General features: G+C 39.8%; 1 protein-coding gene across 5 annotated transcripts in view; it reads left to right on the top strand.

The window, feature by feature from the left end:
- RNASET2 (ribonuclease T2) overlaps positions 1 to 15,843 on the top strand; it is a 17,006-nt gene extending 1,163 nt beyond the window's left edge. Inside the window, exons 1-10 of one of the 5 annotated variants that reach the window (XM_081855899.1) lie at positions 996 to 1,093; positions 5,920 to 6,025; positions 7,421 to 7,487; positions 7,835 to 7,893; positions 8,974 to 9,031; positions 9,825 to 9,889; positions 13,424 to 13,537; positions 14,160 to 14,205; positions 14,808 to 14,882; positions 15,456 to 15,843. In XM_081855899.1, the coding sequence (XP_081712025.1) occupies positions 5,937 to 6,025; positions 7,421 to 7,487; positions 7,835 to 7,893; positions 8,974 to 9,031; positions 9,825 to 9,889; positions 13,424 to 13,537; positions 14,160 to 14,205; positions 14,808 to 14,882; positions 15,456 to 15,635 (753 nt within the window). In that variant the 5' untranslated portion in view covers positions 996 to 1,093; positions 5,920 to 5,936 and the 3' untranslated portion in view covers positions 15,636 to 15,843. Of the gene's footprint in view, positions 1 to 995; positions 1,094 to 1,698; positions 1,853 to 1,978; positions 2,007 to 5,919; positions 6,026 to 7,420; positions 7,488 to 7,834; positions 7,894 to 8,973; positions 9,032 to 9,824; positions 9,890 to 13,423; positions 13,538 to 14,159; positions 14,206 to 14,807; positions 14,883 to 15,455 lie in introns of those variants that run through there. The other 4 variants (XM_081855896.1, XM_081855898.1, XM_081855895.1 and 1 more) reach the window with 4 other exon arrangements.

The following is a 15,843-nucleotide window of genomic DNA, read 5'->3' as shown; positions in this document are numbered from 1 at the left end:
ATTGCTTCTTTTCTCTTGCATTCTGGGAAGTCTTGCTTATAATCTTTTCTCTGTTTCTGCACCAATCAGCCACAAGCACACCTGTGGCAATGTTTGTAATATTCAATAAAAGAGAGTTCCCGGGACTTTCCCGGCAGACGCCTCTCGTGACACCCACTACTCGTCTGTCGTGATTTTCATTCCTACACACTGGTGTGTACACAAACAGAAATGAATCTGACACTTAAACTGTTGATGTTGACAGCTAGGGGCATCATTGTCTCTAAGATGGAATTGTGAACACACCCGTAAGTTCTAGTTAGGTGTCTTAAGGGCTGTGTCCTGAAAATATGTATGTGATAACTGTAATAGGATCAAGAGCTGAAGGTATCTTCAGAAATTATTTAGGCTGCACCTGTCTATGAACTCTTCATCTGTGAGTAACATGCACAGGATTGGGCTGCTTTGCTGGTTCCTGCATGCACCTATTGTACTAATTATGGTTAAATCAGATGACAGTCCAAATAAGGAAGGGTGGAATGGTAAAATGGTAGATGCTAACAAAATTGGAAAGGGCTAGAAATGTTTATTTTATGCCACAATCTTATGCCTGTTTACTAAGAAGCTAGACTCACTATGTTCAGTGAGATTTACTCCCAGGTAAGTGTGCATATGATTGCAGCTTTAAGATTTCATTAGAGCAAGGAAACATCCAATGTAACTATGATGCGGGGTGGGGTGGGGGAATCTCACTCAGAGTGGATGTATTTTAACCTATGCTGAGCAATACTTCTAGGGCCAGTTTTTGCTGGAATTCTAAACCAGTCTGCTGTAAACCGAGATGTAATGTACAGTACTGTGTTGAGTGTTTATCATTGCACAGTGGCCCTGCCTTACAGAGATGAAATAAGCCCCCAAACTAATGCCGATGCCAAGCTTGTAGAAATGTGCATTGTACTTAGTGTGAAAAGCTACCCTAATATTCAATGTGATTCCTTTTTTCACATGAAAATTGCATGATTTCTAGTGTTTGTTGTTTCTAGAATTATGCTGCAGGTGGCACCAAAAATCTGTTCAGTACTTTAAAACTGCTGACTTCTGAAGCCAAAGACAAGTATGCAATTTTATGCTTACAGAATTAAGTTCTTAACCTGAGGTACCACTGTACTTGTTTAGGAATAACCACTACTGAATTTCGTAAGACTTGTAAATAAGCACACCATGTGAGTCTTTAGCTTATGGGTCTGTTTGTTTGTACTTGGTAATTTGTAGTTTCACTATTATTATTATTGTTGTTATTTAAATTTGTGCACTGCTCTTCATCTGAAGATCTCAGGGCAGTTCACAGCATAAAAATACAAGCGAAAAAGACAAAATACATAATAAAAAACAGAACAAAAATGTTTAGGTTTGGCATGTGTAAGCTTTCTGCTTTTACAGAAACCGAAGCACCCAAAGCCTTCAAACTCCAGTAACCTTTTGTAAAACTAGGAAGTTGCAAAAAAGAAAGAAAGATCCTAAACAGAGCCACTCTTTTTTCTAAAGGGGGTGGGGTGGGTGGAGACCCTGAGATCTGAAAAGCCATCTGAGTAGTTGTAGCAAACAGCAACAGAAAAAGAAAAATCTTTTTTATTATATGCAGGAGACAAGTGGAGGCATAGCAGTCCGCTCGCTGCACTTACGCAATGCCTCTTTTCCGTTGACTAGGCACGAACGACCCACAAGGGGCTCAGCGAGAGGCGGTGGGGGGGCGGGATTTAGTCGCCCAGCGGAAGTGCTGGTTCCTGTAGGGAAGTGAAAGCTGATGCCGCCCTTGCACCAGCTTTCTAGTTCAGCTCCTGCAAAACAGGTACAAAAACAACGGGTTAAACTTGTGAGTTGATTTTTTTTATAAATCGTAATCTCTTGAAAGATTGTAACTTGGAAGTTAAGTCTCCCTGGTGCGTTTTGTTTTGTTTGTTTTCGAGTTCTAAGCAAATATGCAGCTCAGAGCGGCAGCTGTAGAGCCGGGTATATGTTGATTCGAAGTAAGTCACACTGTGTTTAATAGGACTTACTTCCAATAACTAGTGGAACTTCGTACCTACACGATTTGGTATCTAGTCCTATGTACAAGTACGCCGCAGTGAACATAGCGGGATTTTCTCGTAGCCATAAAGAAGACGCTGAGCGAGAGGCGGCAGTTGGAGGCTGTGGTTTCTTAGGGCTTTTCTCCTCGAAATCATTCCAGGCGTAGGGCGTTTGAACCCTGTGGGCGGTTGGGAGATTGTAGCATGTAACTCGGCAAGGATGACTTCGAACAAAGGGGGTTAGGGAGCAGCTGTGTTTATTTGGCACTTCAGTTATGCGAGGCTGCCTCGGGTCGGAGCTGTTCTGTAGCAAAGTGTATTGGCAATATGCTGCGCATGTCAAAAGGGAAAGAGGTTTTGAATTATTTTATAGTGAGTTGCATGGTGGAAATTCTAGGTAGAAGTAAAGTTTGGAGGAATTGTTTTTAGATTTGTGGCCTCTTTGTTCTCAAAAGATTTCACAATATGCATTTTCCAAAGCTGCTTTTTTAATTGATTACAAGCACCTAGTTTTGATGCTTGGTTTGACAGTTTTCTGGCTTCCAGTATTTGCATTGATATACTACTACCTTTCTTCTGTCAGGCAAGATATTGTCCCTAGGCATCCCACGCAGCCTCTTGTCTAACCACTGAGTGGTCTTAGTCTGGATTAGTTTCAGATTACTGAAATGTCCACATTACTGTATCATGTGGCTTGATGTCACACTCATCCTTCCTATACTATGACAGGTATTTCCTGTACCCTTTAATGAGGGTGATGCGAGGGGATCTTCCCTGCAGTTATGTTGAGCTTTGAAGGGCTCAAAAATAATGGGAAAGAGTCCTTCTCTACAGTAGGTAGCCAAGGTGCTCAGAAACTTTTGGCTGTGCAGAGCCAAAATGAGCCCTAGACTTTTCCTTTGGTTCTGTTGGGGAAGGTTGGGACAGGCTGTTCTTCCAGTGTGGTGTAGTAGTTAAGAGTGATAATCTCGTAATCTGGTGAACTGGGTTCGCTTCTCCGCTCCTCCACTTGCAGCTGCTGGGTGACCTTGGGCTAGTCACACTTCTTTGAAGTCTCTCAGCCCCACACACCTCACAGAGTGTTTGTTGTGGGGGAGGAAGGGAAAGGAGAATGTTAGCAGCTTTGAGACTCCTGAAGGGGAGTGATAAAACGGGATATCAAATCCAAACTCTTCTTCTTCTTGCATTGGGCAGCCAAAATGCTCAAATGGCTCAGTGGGCCATCATGAAAAAAAGCCTTTTCTCAAAAAGTTGGAGTTGGAGAGCAGAACAGGGCCTCACAAGGTCAGGAGCTGAGGCTCCTTACTTGAGGATGAATCCCATTGTACACAACAGAATTCATTTCTGAATAAACATCTTCTGTATGATCTAGTTGAGATTCCTGCATTGCAGGGGGTTGGACTAGATGACCCTTGGGTACATTCCACCTTTACAGTTCTATGATTCTCTGCATTTGCTTCCACTAAAGATGAGGAGCAGAGTCTTGTCAGTGACAGTTCTTGGCTTGTCTGGCAAGGCCAGCCAACATTTGTGTCCCCCTGCTTCAGCCTGTAGACCTGTTCCTGTGACTAGAGTCTTGTGCTGTTTATAGCTGCGGAAGTGGTGCTTCTTTGTCTTGAGGCTAGTGCCAGCCATCTGTCATTCCCTCCTCTTGTCCCCTTCTCAACAGTTAGCTAGCATTTTGTGGCCACTAAGTATGCTCAGACCTCATTGACCTGTTTGGGAGGTGTTTATTGTTTTATCCCACACTTTTAGACAACTACTGTCTCCCCAAACAAACAGCTTGCATCAATAAGAAAAAAAGAGAAGTCACTGTCATTATGCTTATGAAGAGACACACAGAAAGAAAGAAAATTGGTGGGGATAAGTAGAGAAGGAAGTTCGCTTATTTAAGACTAGAACAAAATGGTGAGCTAAAAGAAGGCATTTGTACTGAATGAGGACCAGATAAATCTTCCCTTGCTCTTGTTCTTTCTTGAATAGCAGTTAGTCTCCTGCCACCCATTTTTTGGCTGATAAATGGAACAAAATGTCCTCCTCCTCGCTTCTTCAGCCCCAAGATAGCTAACAGCTGAAACCAAGGGTTGTTTCCTGAAGGAGAGGAAATCAAACTTCCCTCAGCTGCTCATTTTCTGGTCGATGAATGGGGCCAGGTTTGTCTCCCCCTTTCCATGAGCAGCCTTATATGGACTTTGGTCCCCTAGACATTGGCTGGTGTATGCTGCTTTCAGTGTGTGCTGCTTTCAGCACTGTAGTCTCAGGGTAAATGTCTATAGTCTCAGGGTAAAGTGTCTATAGTGTAGTCCCCAGGTTAAGTTACAGATAGGTAGCCGTGTTGGTCTGCCATGGTCAAAACAAAATAAAAAAATTCCTTCCAGTAGCACCTTAAAGACCAACTGAGTTAGTTCTAGGTATGAGCTTTCGTGTGCATGTGTGTATCTGAAGAAGTGTGCATGCACACGAAAGCTCATACCTAGAACTAACTCAGTTGGTCTTTAAGGTGCTACTGGAAGGAATTTTTTTATTTTGTTTCCCCAGGTTAAGATGATAATTTTTAAGAGAGGTTGTTTTTAACGCAAATAATAGAGCATTGTTGAATGTTTTAGAAACAGCAGAATGGGGGGGGGACCCTTCTAATTCTAGGGTAGTCAAGCTGGTAGGGAACTAAGATGAGAAATAAATGAAGTTCAAGGAAAAGCACAAGAAGTGAGTGGTAGTGAAGAGGAATCAGAGTTCTGCTTTATGCATATATATTTTATTGTGTTTGAAGATGATTCTGTTTTGACTTGATCTGACTGGAGTTGGTTTTGTGCCAGGTAAGTTGATGCATGAACAGAACAGAATCAGCTTAAATACAAATACTCCCCTTTAATTGACTTATGGAGAGAGTTTTGGCTTTTTGTGATCCGTTGCCTACTTTTTAACGCCATTTAATTCTCAGGGGTTTTATTTGAAGACATTTAAAGGAAGTTTTGAGTAGTGCTCAAATATGTTTGCATGCACTTAATGGCTTTAGCAAAGCCAGAAAATATAGAAGGCCCAAACCACTTGGTTTGTTTATAAGGCTCACTCTGTTCTCTTGAGCCCTGTTATATGCAGTCTCATCAAGTCCTGTTTTTTCTCCCTTCTCATGCACGCAGTCATTTTGCCAAGTTCCTGCAGGTTCCTTCACCTTTCATATTTATCCATTGCCAGCTCCCCACCACCACCACCTTATCTGGTCTCGGATTTATGCACACCTTTCTCACTGCAAAGGGAGTGGGGAACAGAGATCTGCGATGCTCCTTGGGATCCATCTGCATGTGGATATTTTACCTACAGTAACATTGGAATAAGCCCCCGTATAATCATGTTAAGATCCATGTTACTTCAACAGAGAGAAAAAGAAATCTCGCAGGAAACATTAGGAAGCCTAGCAAGGAAGAATGACATCCAATAAGATACTTGCATTACCACTGGAAACACTGAAACAGTACTTAAAGGTTCTTAATAGTAATGTCACCTGTTTGTGGAATTAGTTCTCCTTATAAATAGTGTGTCTCTGCTGAGTGCTGTGTTCATATCTCAGTCTGCTGTCCAAACAGCCAGTGTTTATGGAGAAAAGCAAAGTGACTCTTAGAGGAATATATTCCTTTTTAAATGTGTTGTGTTCAGTTAATCAGGATAAATGTGTTTTAAAACTGTGATTGAGAATCTGTATCCCTCCAGATGTTGCTGCACTACAAATCCCATCATCATTAACCATGCTGACTGGGGCAGATGGGAGCTGGAGTCCAACAAAAGCTGGAGGGTCAAAAGTTTGATTTCTCATTCACTTCTAACAGTTGCCTGATTGCGGTCTTGTGTTTACATATTTTCTTTTCTATCATAGAGTCACCAAAAAGGAGCATGAATCCTATTACTCCATACTGTTTGTTTGTTGGGTGCTTTTGGCTTGCTATCTTTGGTGGGACTGCTACACATGAGTTGGAGGAATCGTAAGTATTGGAACATCTTGTACAGCGAAGAAAGGCAGTTTTAATGACCTCTGTGCTCTGTGTCCTATTTCAGCCAAATACTATTGCAGGTGTGGATAACCTCTTTTCAGCCAGAGGCAAAAGTGGACAGAGCAATGAAGATACACTTTATCTTTTCTACACACCTCTCTCTACACACCTCTGGTTTTAGAATCAGCATTGCATGAAAAGAAATCCAGAAAGTGGTCTACAAACTGACTTACCAAGTCTGGGGGTGGAGGGGATGTATGTCCATCTCGCTATAAATTATTCCAGTTAGGTGTGCCCCGCATTTTACTCTTAGAGTGTGACTTTGTTAAACAGTAGTTCTCTAAGTAAGCTAACTAATCTCGAAAAACAAAGTGTTTCCCATCATATTGTATTACTCTTAGTTTAATTATTTTTAATAACCATAGCAGTCATTTTCTTCTAGTTAATTTCACTTTTGCTTGCCTATGTTTATTTGCTATCCATCACATAAGATGAACTATCTCAGGTTTTTCTCAAAACAAATGTGGTAAATGAATGCTTTGAACCATGGTTCACCAAATCTTTTGAAGCATACAATGGAGAACTGTGTTTGCAACTGGAGATTTCTTTGTTGTTTCCACCACTGCAGCTCATAAGGTTGCCAAGGGAAGCTTCATTTTAAAATGAAAAACGTGTTTCTTCAGCAGTTTGAACAGTTGCTGTAGAAGCTTCAGAACAAACCTTGGACTTTGCTTGCAGTTTTTGGTTTATTTTTATCACAGCCTTAATATTCTTGTTGTAGTAAAGGACCACAGAAAATGGCTCAAGCTATCTTATACTAAGCAGTAGAAACTCCCATTATAGTATTAGGTTGCTGTGTACATAGCTGGTAAAGGTAAAGTTAAAGGACCCCTAATAGTTAAGTTCAGTCACAGACAACTCTGGGTTTGCGGCGCTCATCTCGCTTTACAGGCCGAGGGAGCCAGCGTTTGTCTGCAGACAGTTTTTCCGGGTCATGTGGCCAGCATGACTTAAGCCGCTTCTGGCGAAACCAGAGCAGTGCACGGAAATGCCATTTACCTTCCCGTCGGAGCGGTACCTATTTATTTACTTTCACTTTTTCACATGCTTTCGAACTGCTAGGTTTGCAGGAGCAGGGACCGAGCAACGGGAGCTCACCCCGTCATGGGGGTTTGACTCGCCAACCTTCTGACCGGCAAGCCTAAGAGGCTTAGTGGTTTAGACCACAGCGCCACCCGCGTCCTACAAAGCTGGTAGAACAGGACATTTTAACAGCTGTAAAAATTGATACTAAAGATCCAAAAAAAGATTCCCCAAAATTTCTATTGTTACTTGCTGCCTTTCTGTTCTTCAAACATCTTAAAAATATATATTTTTATGTTTCAGTGATGAGCATCCTCATAAGTGGGAAATGTTGTACCTTGTGCATCAGTGGCCAGTGACAGTATGTAAGGTGAGTTATTAATAAAAGGTAAAGGGACCCCTGACTGTTAGGTTCAGCCACGGCACCCGTGTTATTAACACGCTGTTGTTAATAAAGGTGTGCATTTATTCAAATGTATACTTAGCCCTGTCATAAAAGCTAGTGGTAGATAACCATTTACAGCAGCATATAAATTTAATAAATGTAATTTAATAAATAATAATAATATTAATGCTCCTGTTCTTTTAACAGCTACAGCAATTGGCAGGTTTAGCTAAGTTTGAATATTGGAACTATTTAGCTTAAAACTGTGTGTGTTTTTGTTTTAGCATAAAAACTGGCTTTCCCTGATAAATTGGTTGACTTGTTTTCTGCAGATGAATGAACATGATTGCAAAGAAGATCCACTATTGTACTGGACAATCCATGGACTCTGGTAAGGTTTTAACTTTGAAAAGAATGCTACATTATATGACATTTAATTAAGAGTTTGGCCTAGATGACCTATATACAGTGGAACCTCGGGTTAAGTACTTAATTCGTTCCGGAGGTCCGTTCTTAACCTTAAACTGTTCTTAACCCGAAGCACCACTTTAGCTAATGGGGCCTCCCGCTGCCACCACACCGCCGCTGCACGATTTCTGTTCTCATACTGATGCTTAGCTGCAAGGCCACTGAATGCTCAACCACAAACCTTGGTGGTTTTAGTGCCAGGCTGGGGAACCTTTGGCCCTCCAGACATTGCTGGACACCAACTCCAATAAGCTCCAGTCTGCACAGACTGGAGATGATGGGATGATGGGAGTTGTTGCACAACAGCATCTGAAGGGCCACAGATGCCCCACCTCTGTTTTAGTGGCATCTAACCCTTACTATTTTACACCTACTTTATGCATGTCAAACTATTAAGTACAGCAATGGCCACTTACACTACATCTATTTACAAGCTGGTAGTGTCTTACATTTGACAAGACTATTACAGTAATAGTATACCATCGCTGTTCATTTGGAATAAATAACCACCCTATCTTAAAATATTCAAGAAAGGCCACAACTTTAAATGCATAATCACAATATTTTTAAAATACCTTCATTCCTGTTTCCATTGCCCTCCACCTCTATGAGAAAATGCAAGTACGGATCAGCACCTTGTGGTTGAAATTGATGCATTTCTGAACATTTCATTGTCACTGAAGTTTGTCCTATTTTTAACAAAGAAAAAATCATTTGTTTAGGAGATAGATAGATAGATAGATAGATGCTTGATAGACAGGTCAAGTTCTACTGGTACATGCTATTGGATCTCAAAGCAGTTTGAAACTGCTAGGGAAGCTTTTGTGTAGCTTATTTGTTTTTATAGTGATATACTGTGAAAGCTTTGTCTTAGGCATAATATTGTAGAAAAGGGATTCATTTTTTCCAAATGTAATTTCAAATTGAAATATTATGTAGACCAGTTTCATCCACCACCACTGTTTAGGGGCATTTAAATTTTGTTCTGTTTATTCTCTCTTAGGCCTGATAAAGCAGAAGACTGTAATAGAACTTGGCACTTTAACTTATCTGAACTTCAGGTATAAATTATATGAAAATGTAGATTCTTAGTATGGTTTTGTTTTTTGCTGTTGCCTCATCCAGATTTTTCATAGCCGGTCAGTTGCTATTAGAGGTAGATATGCTATTTTATTCTAAAGCTCTTTCTGTACCATCCCACTCCAAGGGTTTGTGGTAGATCACAAGACATTTTATTTTATAGATAAAGTGTTTGTTTTTTCATTTATTGTTGTTGTTGTTTTGTTTGTTTTTTTCTATTTTCAAAAACAGGAACAGAGAGCACACTTAACACCCTCCCTCTTCCTCCCCTCCCCCTGCCCCACTTACAGCTTCATACCAAATACAGCATTTATAAATTAAATTAAGAGTAGATATGTGACATTCTACAAAAATAGAAGATTCAACATAGTTGCTCTGTGCCATGCGTGGAAGAAGCTTATGCATGAGATGACCACACAAGGTTTTTGTTTTGTTTTTTAATGCAACTGTAGCTGAAGAGATCTGATAGTCCCCTGAGCCCCATCTAAAAAACTTGCTGAGTAGTCCATAGCTTTTAATACTGGCATAGTCCTATGGCAGCCAGGAGCTGAAATGCTGGGTTTGCTCTTTATGATTTACAGTCTGCAGGCATAAGTGTACATGGGGATGCTGCCATACCTGTGTTTGCTCTACAGTCTTTACAGCCAGGGATAGGGTCAGGTTCTCAGTGTAGCTGCATGTTTTATTTGGAGCTCAGTGCTGCTTTTTAGCTTATGAGAGCCTTTACTTACATTACTTACTTACTTACTTATTTACTTACTTACTTACTTATAGGATCTCATGGGTGACATGAAGAAATATTGGCCAGATGTGCTTCATCCAAACCATACCTTTTTCTGGTGAGTTGTGCCACTTTTAAACTTTTTGGTAGTGGTAGTGTTACAAAATTATTCATTTTCAGTTCTTTTTCCAGAGTGGATAGTCCATAGGAACTAGGTGAAAGTGAAATCTAGCACAGAACTTCTAGAAATTATTATGCCTTTGCTTTATTTCCCTTTTCACCCACACAAATCTCTGAATTAGATCCAGAGTTTCTTCTGCTGACAGCAGCAGCATCTGAAAAAGTGGACCATTGCCACCCATTTCCTCTCACCCCTTGCTCCACACAACCCATGCTGTTCTTGGGTGTTTCCCAACTGCTAGATGGGCCTCTGCAGGAGAATGAAAGAACTGACAAAAATGCCCCCCTTTCTGTCAGTGGGATTGCACTGGATCAGAAACTTTGGGTAGACAGATGGGAGTCCTTTTGTTGGCAGAAGGCAAAGTCTGGATCCAATCCTCTGTAAGTTTGTAGGATATATGGAATTTTATGTGAGAGGAATATATGTACCAGATCTCAGTGCTATTTATTTATTTTAGACCACCTTTCAGGAATAAAATTCCTCCCAAAGCAGGTCACATGAAAAACAACAATAACATACAATAGATAACATTTTAAAACATATCAGTAAAACAATCCCATTTTGTTAAAAGTAGCAATTCAATGTCAAATATACATAATAATAAAGTAATAAAGTCACCAAGGCCAGGCCACACAACTGAATCCAGAGCCACTGACATTCTCAGGCAGAATTTTAGATTTCTGCAACCTTATATTATTTGGGGGGCAGAGTTATTTCTTTATCTAAGTCTGATATAGCAGAAACAGCATTTATTCTTTAGAGCAGTCCATCAAGCATGGTTGAGGTATAATTCCCATTTCTTCCAACTGAAGGTGCTTTCTGCTCTGTTTGAAACTGGACTGAAATACAGGCCAAAACTAGCCATTATGGGGAGCATATTGCCGTCACAACCAATGTCTCCATGGAACTGTCTAGTAAAAATGATATGTGATATAATATCCCTGTGCTCAGTGTGTTCTTTGCCCTGTACAAGCGGCAGCCAATAAAGTGGAGTGGGCCCAGGAGTAGTGCGCACAGTGATAGTGTGTCATGCCATATGTCTTACTTTATGAGATGTTGGTTAGAGCCAGCCACACATCACCCTTAATGGCAGTGTTGGGCCATAGTTGCAGCATCACACTCTTGATGGTTGCATGCACAATTCCATACTGGAGCCCAAAGCTATATAATGTGAACATAGTGCAAAAGTCCAAAAACTGATAGTGGAGAATAGAGAATGCAGCTTGCTGTAATGTGTGCTGCTTTTCTCTGTTCCCTAGCTGTCCCATTGACATGTCAGGAACTTACCCTAAATAAATAAATAGAATTTGTATGTTGAGTGTGCAAAGTCCTATCTGTTTTCTATGCTGCTCCTCTTTCTCTAACCTCCTCTGTAACCTTGAAAGGAGGAAAAATCTGTACAAAGCTTTAGCGCTGACAACACACACTGAAAGAGAATATTGAACAATTAACCTTTGTCTTTTTCTGTGATGCAGTCAAGCTAGTGACATCGTGCTTCATATTTGACAAGTGGAAATCTGCTAGGAACAAGGACAAGATGGTTTTCTTGTCAACTGACAAATGAAAAAAAAAAAAACCCTAGTTTTTCTTATATGCAGAAGCTTTCAGCGTTTGTGGTTTCCATAGTTTCCAATTTCATATGAAGCAGAAGTAGAAATGCTATGTCTTTGAACTGAAGCATTCTACTAGTTTATCTCTTTCTGAGTAGCAACAGGTTCCTTGCAAAATACAGAACCAAACACCTGAAGAACTCCATTAATACAGAAAAAGATTCAAGAGTATTCAAGCATACAAGTTTCTCTGCAATATGGGGAATAATTTAGAACCCAAAATCACAACAGGAAAATATCCAGCAGGCTTCCACTTATGCAGCAAGACTTCCCCTTCCTCTCCCCTTCCTGCATTGCCTCCCAATCACCTTTGGAGGATCTCCCAACACCCGGGAGCTGATTTGGGTGGGGGCTGTAAGGGTTATATAAAAACTAAACTATAAATATAAGGGGGGAAATAGGAGCAAGGTATAGGTAACACATTTCAGATATCTGGATCCAAAGTTAAATTAACACAAAGTTTTCATGAAAGGAAAGCTCCCCATTTCACCCTAATCACCCATCCCTATCAACACACTCTCTTTCTTCCCCAGTCCCCAAACCCCCCGACACCATGATGTATAGTCTCAGAAATTGTAAATCTACAGAGTGTACATATATATACCAGCACTACTAGTTGAGCATATATGTTTGTGAAAATGTACATATTTTGCAACTATCCAGTATGAAGAACATTCCACATTCCTGAGAGGAAGATGCATGATTGGGTGGGAAAGAGAAAGAGTTGCAGAAGGGCAACCAGGGCCAAATAAAACAGGATTGTTACTGCTTACATATCCTTTCTGTACTTCAAAAATGCAACTTTTTGTATCATTTTGTCCCAAACTGAAATGGGGATTTTTCTCTCCTGAAATGGCATCTGTTAGGACAGGCATGTCAAAGTTCTGTTTTGGGGGCCTAATCCAGCCCGCCCCTGTGGCAGTTTATTTCCTGGAGTAAAATCCTAAAAAACCCCTCAACTGTTTCAATCCTAGAAAAAGGTCAACAACTTTGGTTGGCCCTTTGGTTGGCTCCCACGGCCCTCTTTGAAAAAAGTTTGGACACCACTGTCTTAGGAAGTGCACCCATAGGAATCTGCAGGAATTTTTGTGGGGAGGGAGCAGAGTAAATACACCAAACAAATGAATAAAATATGCAGAACTAGATAACAGTTCTTCAGTGTCTGGGATGCTTCCCAATCTTCATGTTGTTAGGGCAGAGTACAAAATAAATAAATAATAATAATAAAATAATCACACATATGCTAAAATTATGAATACTTGATTCCCCCCCCCCATAGGGCAGCAATCACTTCACCAGGGGAAACAAGCATAAAGAGTTTGAAAGCAAACCAAGAACTTTCTTCTCGAGAGTCTGGCAATGACTTGACTTCGTCTAATTGGCTAGATCCTAAATGTGAATCATTGCTCTGGCCTGCAAGTGAATCATTGCTCTGGTGCCTGCAAGTTTTGTGGTTTCTCATACCACAAATGAGGATGGTGCCTGCAAGTTTTGCCTCATATGTCAGGTTCTACAGTTGCTAGACAATTACTTTTTATAAAAACGAAAGCTGGGAATCTAGGGATTGTGGTTTAGTGGGGCGGGGGGGGGGGGGAGGGAGAACAGCCTCTCTTGCCCTCTTCCTACATTGGGAGTATACTCATAGAAATGAATATTGTGATTGAGACTTCTGAAATGTTTAATGATATGAAGAATGAGAGTGCTTAAGGGGAAGAGTGCTTTGAGTTGGAAGTTCAACCAGCTACACATTTGAAATTTTCTTCTGAAATTTTAAGTATTTTTGCTATAGAATTTTTTTGTAGACCTCTGAATACATCCAAATCTAAAGATGTAACCCAACACTTTTGTTTTGTTTATGTAGGAAGCATGAATGGGAGAAACATGGGACTTGTGCTGCTATGCTGGAATCCCTTAATTCTGAAGAAAAGTACTTTAGTAAAGCTCTGGAGCTCTATAAAAGAATTGATCTTAACAGGTGGGGAAATGGATTTCTTTGGAGACCTCTGCAGCATACAGGCATTCATCAGCAGCTATATTTGCTATAGATAGCACTCCACAAATGTTAGCAAGCCACTGCTTTCCAACAGCCAGGACTTTCCATTGATACAGTATATGTGTATATCACTTTAAATGTTAATTATTTCTTTGTGTGGGTCAGAACTTGAGTTGCCAGTAAAGTTCAGGGTTAGTAGAGAATATATTTAAAAAATCATAAGAACTCCAGTTCATTCTTATTGAAAGCATCTGTTCTGTAGGTCGCTGGCAAACAAGTAGCTACGGAACACAATGCCTTTAGATATTGGGGATCAATATTTTGCAGAATACCAACAGCTATCAAAAATAACAAAGAAGCTGGTGGGAAGATAAGGAGAAAATTAAGTGCATGGAAAAGTAAAGTATAGATAGAATCTAAAGTGCTCTGGACAAGTTTCATGTGGGTTGCTAGCCACACCTCTAGGGTCTCATCATCATCCTACCCAAACTGAGGCTAGGGTGTCTTACCTCAGTACAAAGTGAGAATATTGGCCGACTATAACACAGTTGCATGTAGTGAATTTTTCCTGTTCAGTGCTAGATGAAATATGTCTCTTTTTCAGTTATCTCTTGAAAGTTGGGATAACACCAGGCAGTACCAGCTACCAGGTATGAGGAGAAATTGTTTTGCATTGTTCTATGCCATTGTTTTGTTGTTGTTTTTCAATAGGTCTTTTGGTGTATTGTTTTAATTCTATTTGTGTTTGGTACCTTTTAAATTATTATCGATCTATGGTTTTAGCTTTCTCTATTTTATCTGAAAGCTATCTAGAGCCCCTTTCTGGGGAAAAAGCAGAGTATAAATAAATACAGAGTAGTACCTTAGTACTCGAATGGCCTGGCTCCTGAACAAATCGGCTCCCAAGCGCTGCAAACCTGGAAGTAAGTGTTCCGGTTTGCAAACCTTTTTCAGAAGCTGAACATCCAATGCAGCTTTTGCTTGAGTGCAGGAAGCTCCTGCAGCCAATTGGAAGCCACACCTTGGTTTTCAAACGGTTTTGGGAGTCAAATGGACTTCCAGAATGGATTACGTTCAAGAACCAAGCTACCACTGTAATAATAGTCTTAGTAAACTGTTAAATGTTACTGTTGCATCGTAAAACAAAATTTAAATATAATTCTTTATATTTATTTTCCATAAAGTTTTTTGTGTAAATATTTGTTGAAGTGGTATTTTAACTCTTTCAGCTCTTTCATGTTTTAATCCCTAGCTGGCAGCCATCAGAGATGCTCTTCTAGATGCTTATGGTGTAACACCAAAGATTCAGTGTCTTCCTGGAGAAGAGGTATCTGTTTATTAATCTTTGTCAACCTTTCTCTTTTAGAAAGATTGTTTTTATTATTTGACATCTTGAAGTGGGGATTGCCCCCAACTTTTGAAAATAAAGATGTCTTACAGAATTGTATCCATTATGTTAACCTTTCAGCCCACTCTATTCCTTGATGAAAATCTGTTAAACAATTTCTCAACATATGTTGGAGGGATGTCATCCTCAAATTTTGTTAAGATCCACATTAATATTCACAGAACTTGAAACCATCTGAATCTGAAATGATACATTTTAGTTTACGTTTACTTATCTTTTAGTCATCTTGACACTATAACTTTTTAGTCTAATAACAAAAAATTACATTATAAAATCAATATTTAATATGAAAAAATGTAGTATACCTTTATCTCATTAAATGCAGCAATTAGCACTTGGTTTATCAAGATTGTGGCTTCATTGCACCCAAATGCCACACAACTGATTAACCATTAAAATTTCTCTTTAGTGTTTAATATTTCTCTTTTTCTAGAAATGTCTATCATGGACTTTTAAAACAGAAGCTCCATTTTTGCTTTATTTTCCTACCAGGGTCATATACAGATAATCGGCCAGATGAAATTCTGTATCACCAAGGAGTTTACCCTGAGAAACTGTACAGAGCCAAAGACTGATCCCTCTCCTGCCCCTGAGGATCATTTCTACCATACGGAAGATTTGGAAATATGCAATGATACACTGACATATTATCCTTCACATCTGCATGAATGAAGCAGGAAGAAAGTGAAAGTACTTTTTGAAATACCATTGAGATTTAACAAAGCATATTACATTATTTAGAGAGAAAGCCATCTTTTTATCCCACAAAGATACTTACTGTAATACTTCATTTGAAATTTTTGAAATCCTACTTGCTTTGGAACATGTGCAAATGACAGTATTGGTACTAAAGCTATATAAATGGAGAAGATTCATTCTA

Source organism: Podarcis erhardii (assembly GCF_964252035.2).
Source record: "Podarcis erhardii genome assembly, chromosome: 3".
NCBI lineage: Eukaryota > Metazoa > Chordata > Lepidosauria > Squamata > Lacertidae > Podarcis > Podarcis erhardii.
Note: the sequence above shows the minus strand (reverse complement) of the source record. Positions and strands in the feature narration are given on the sequence as shown.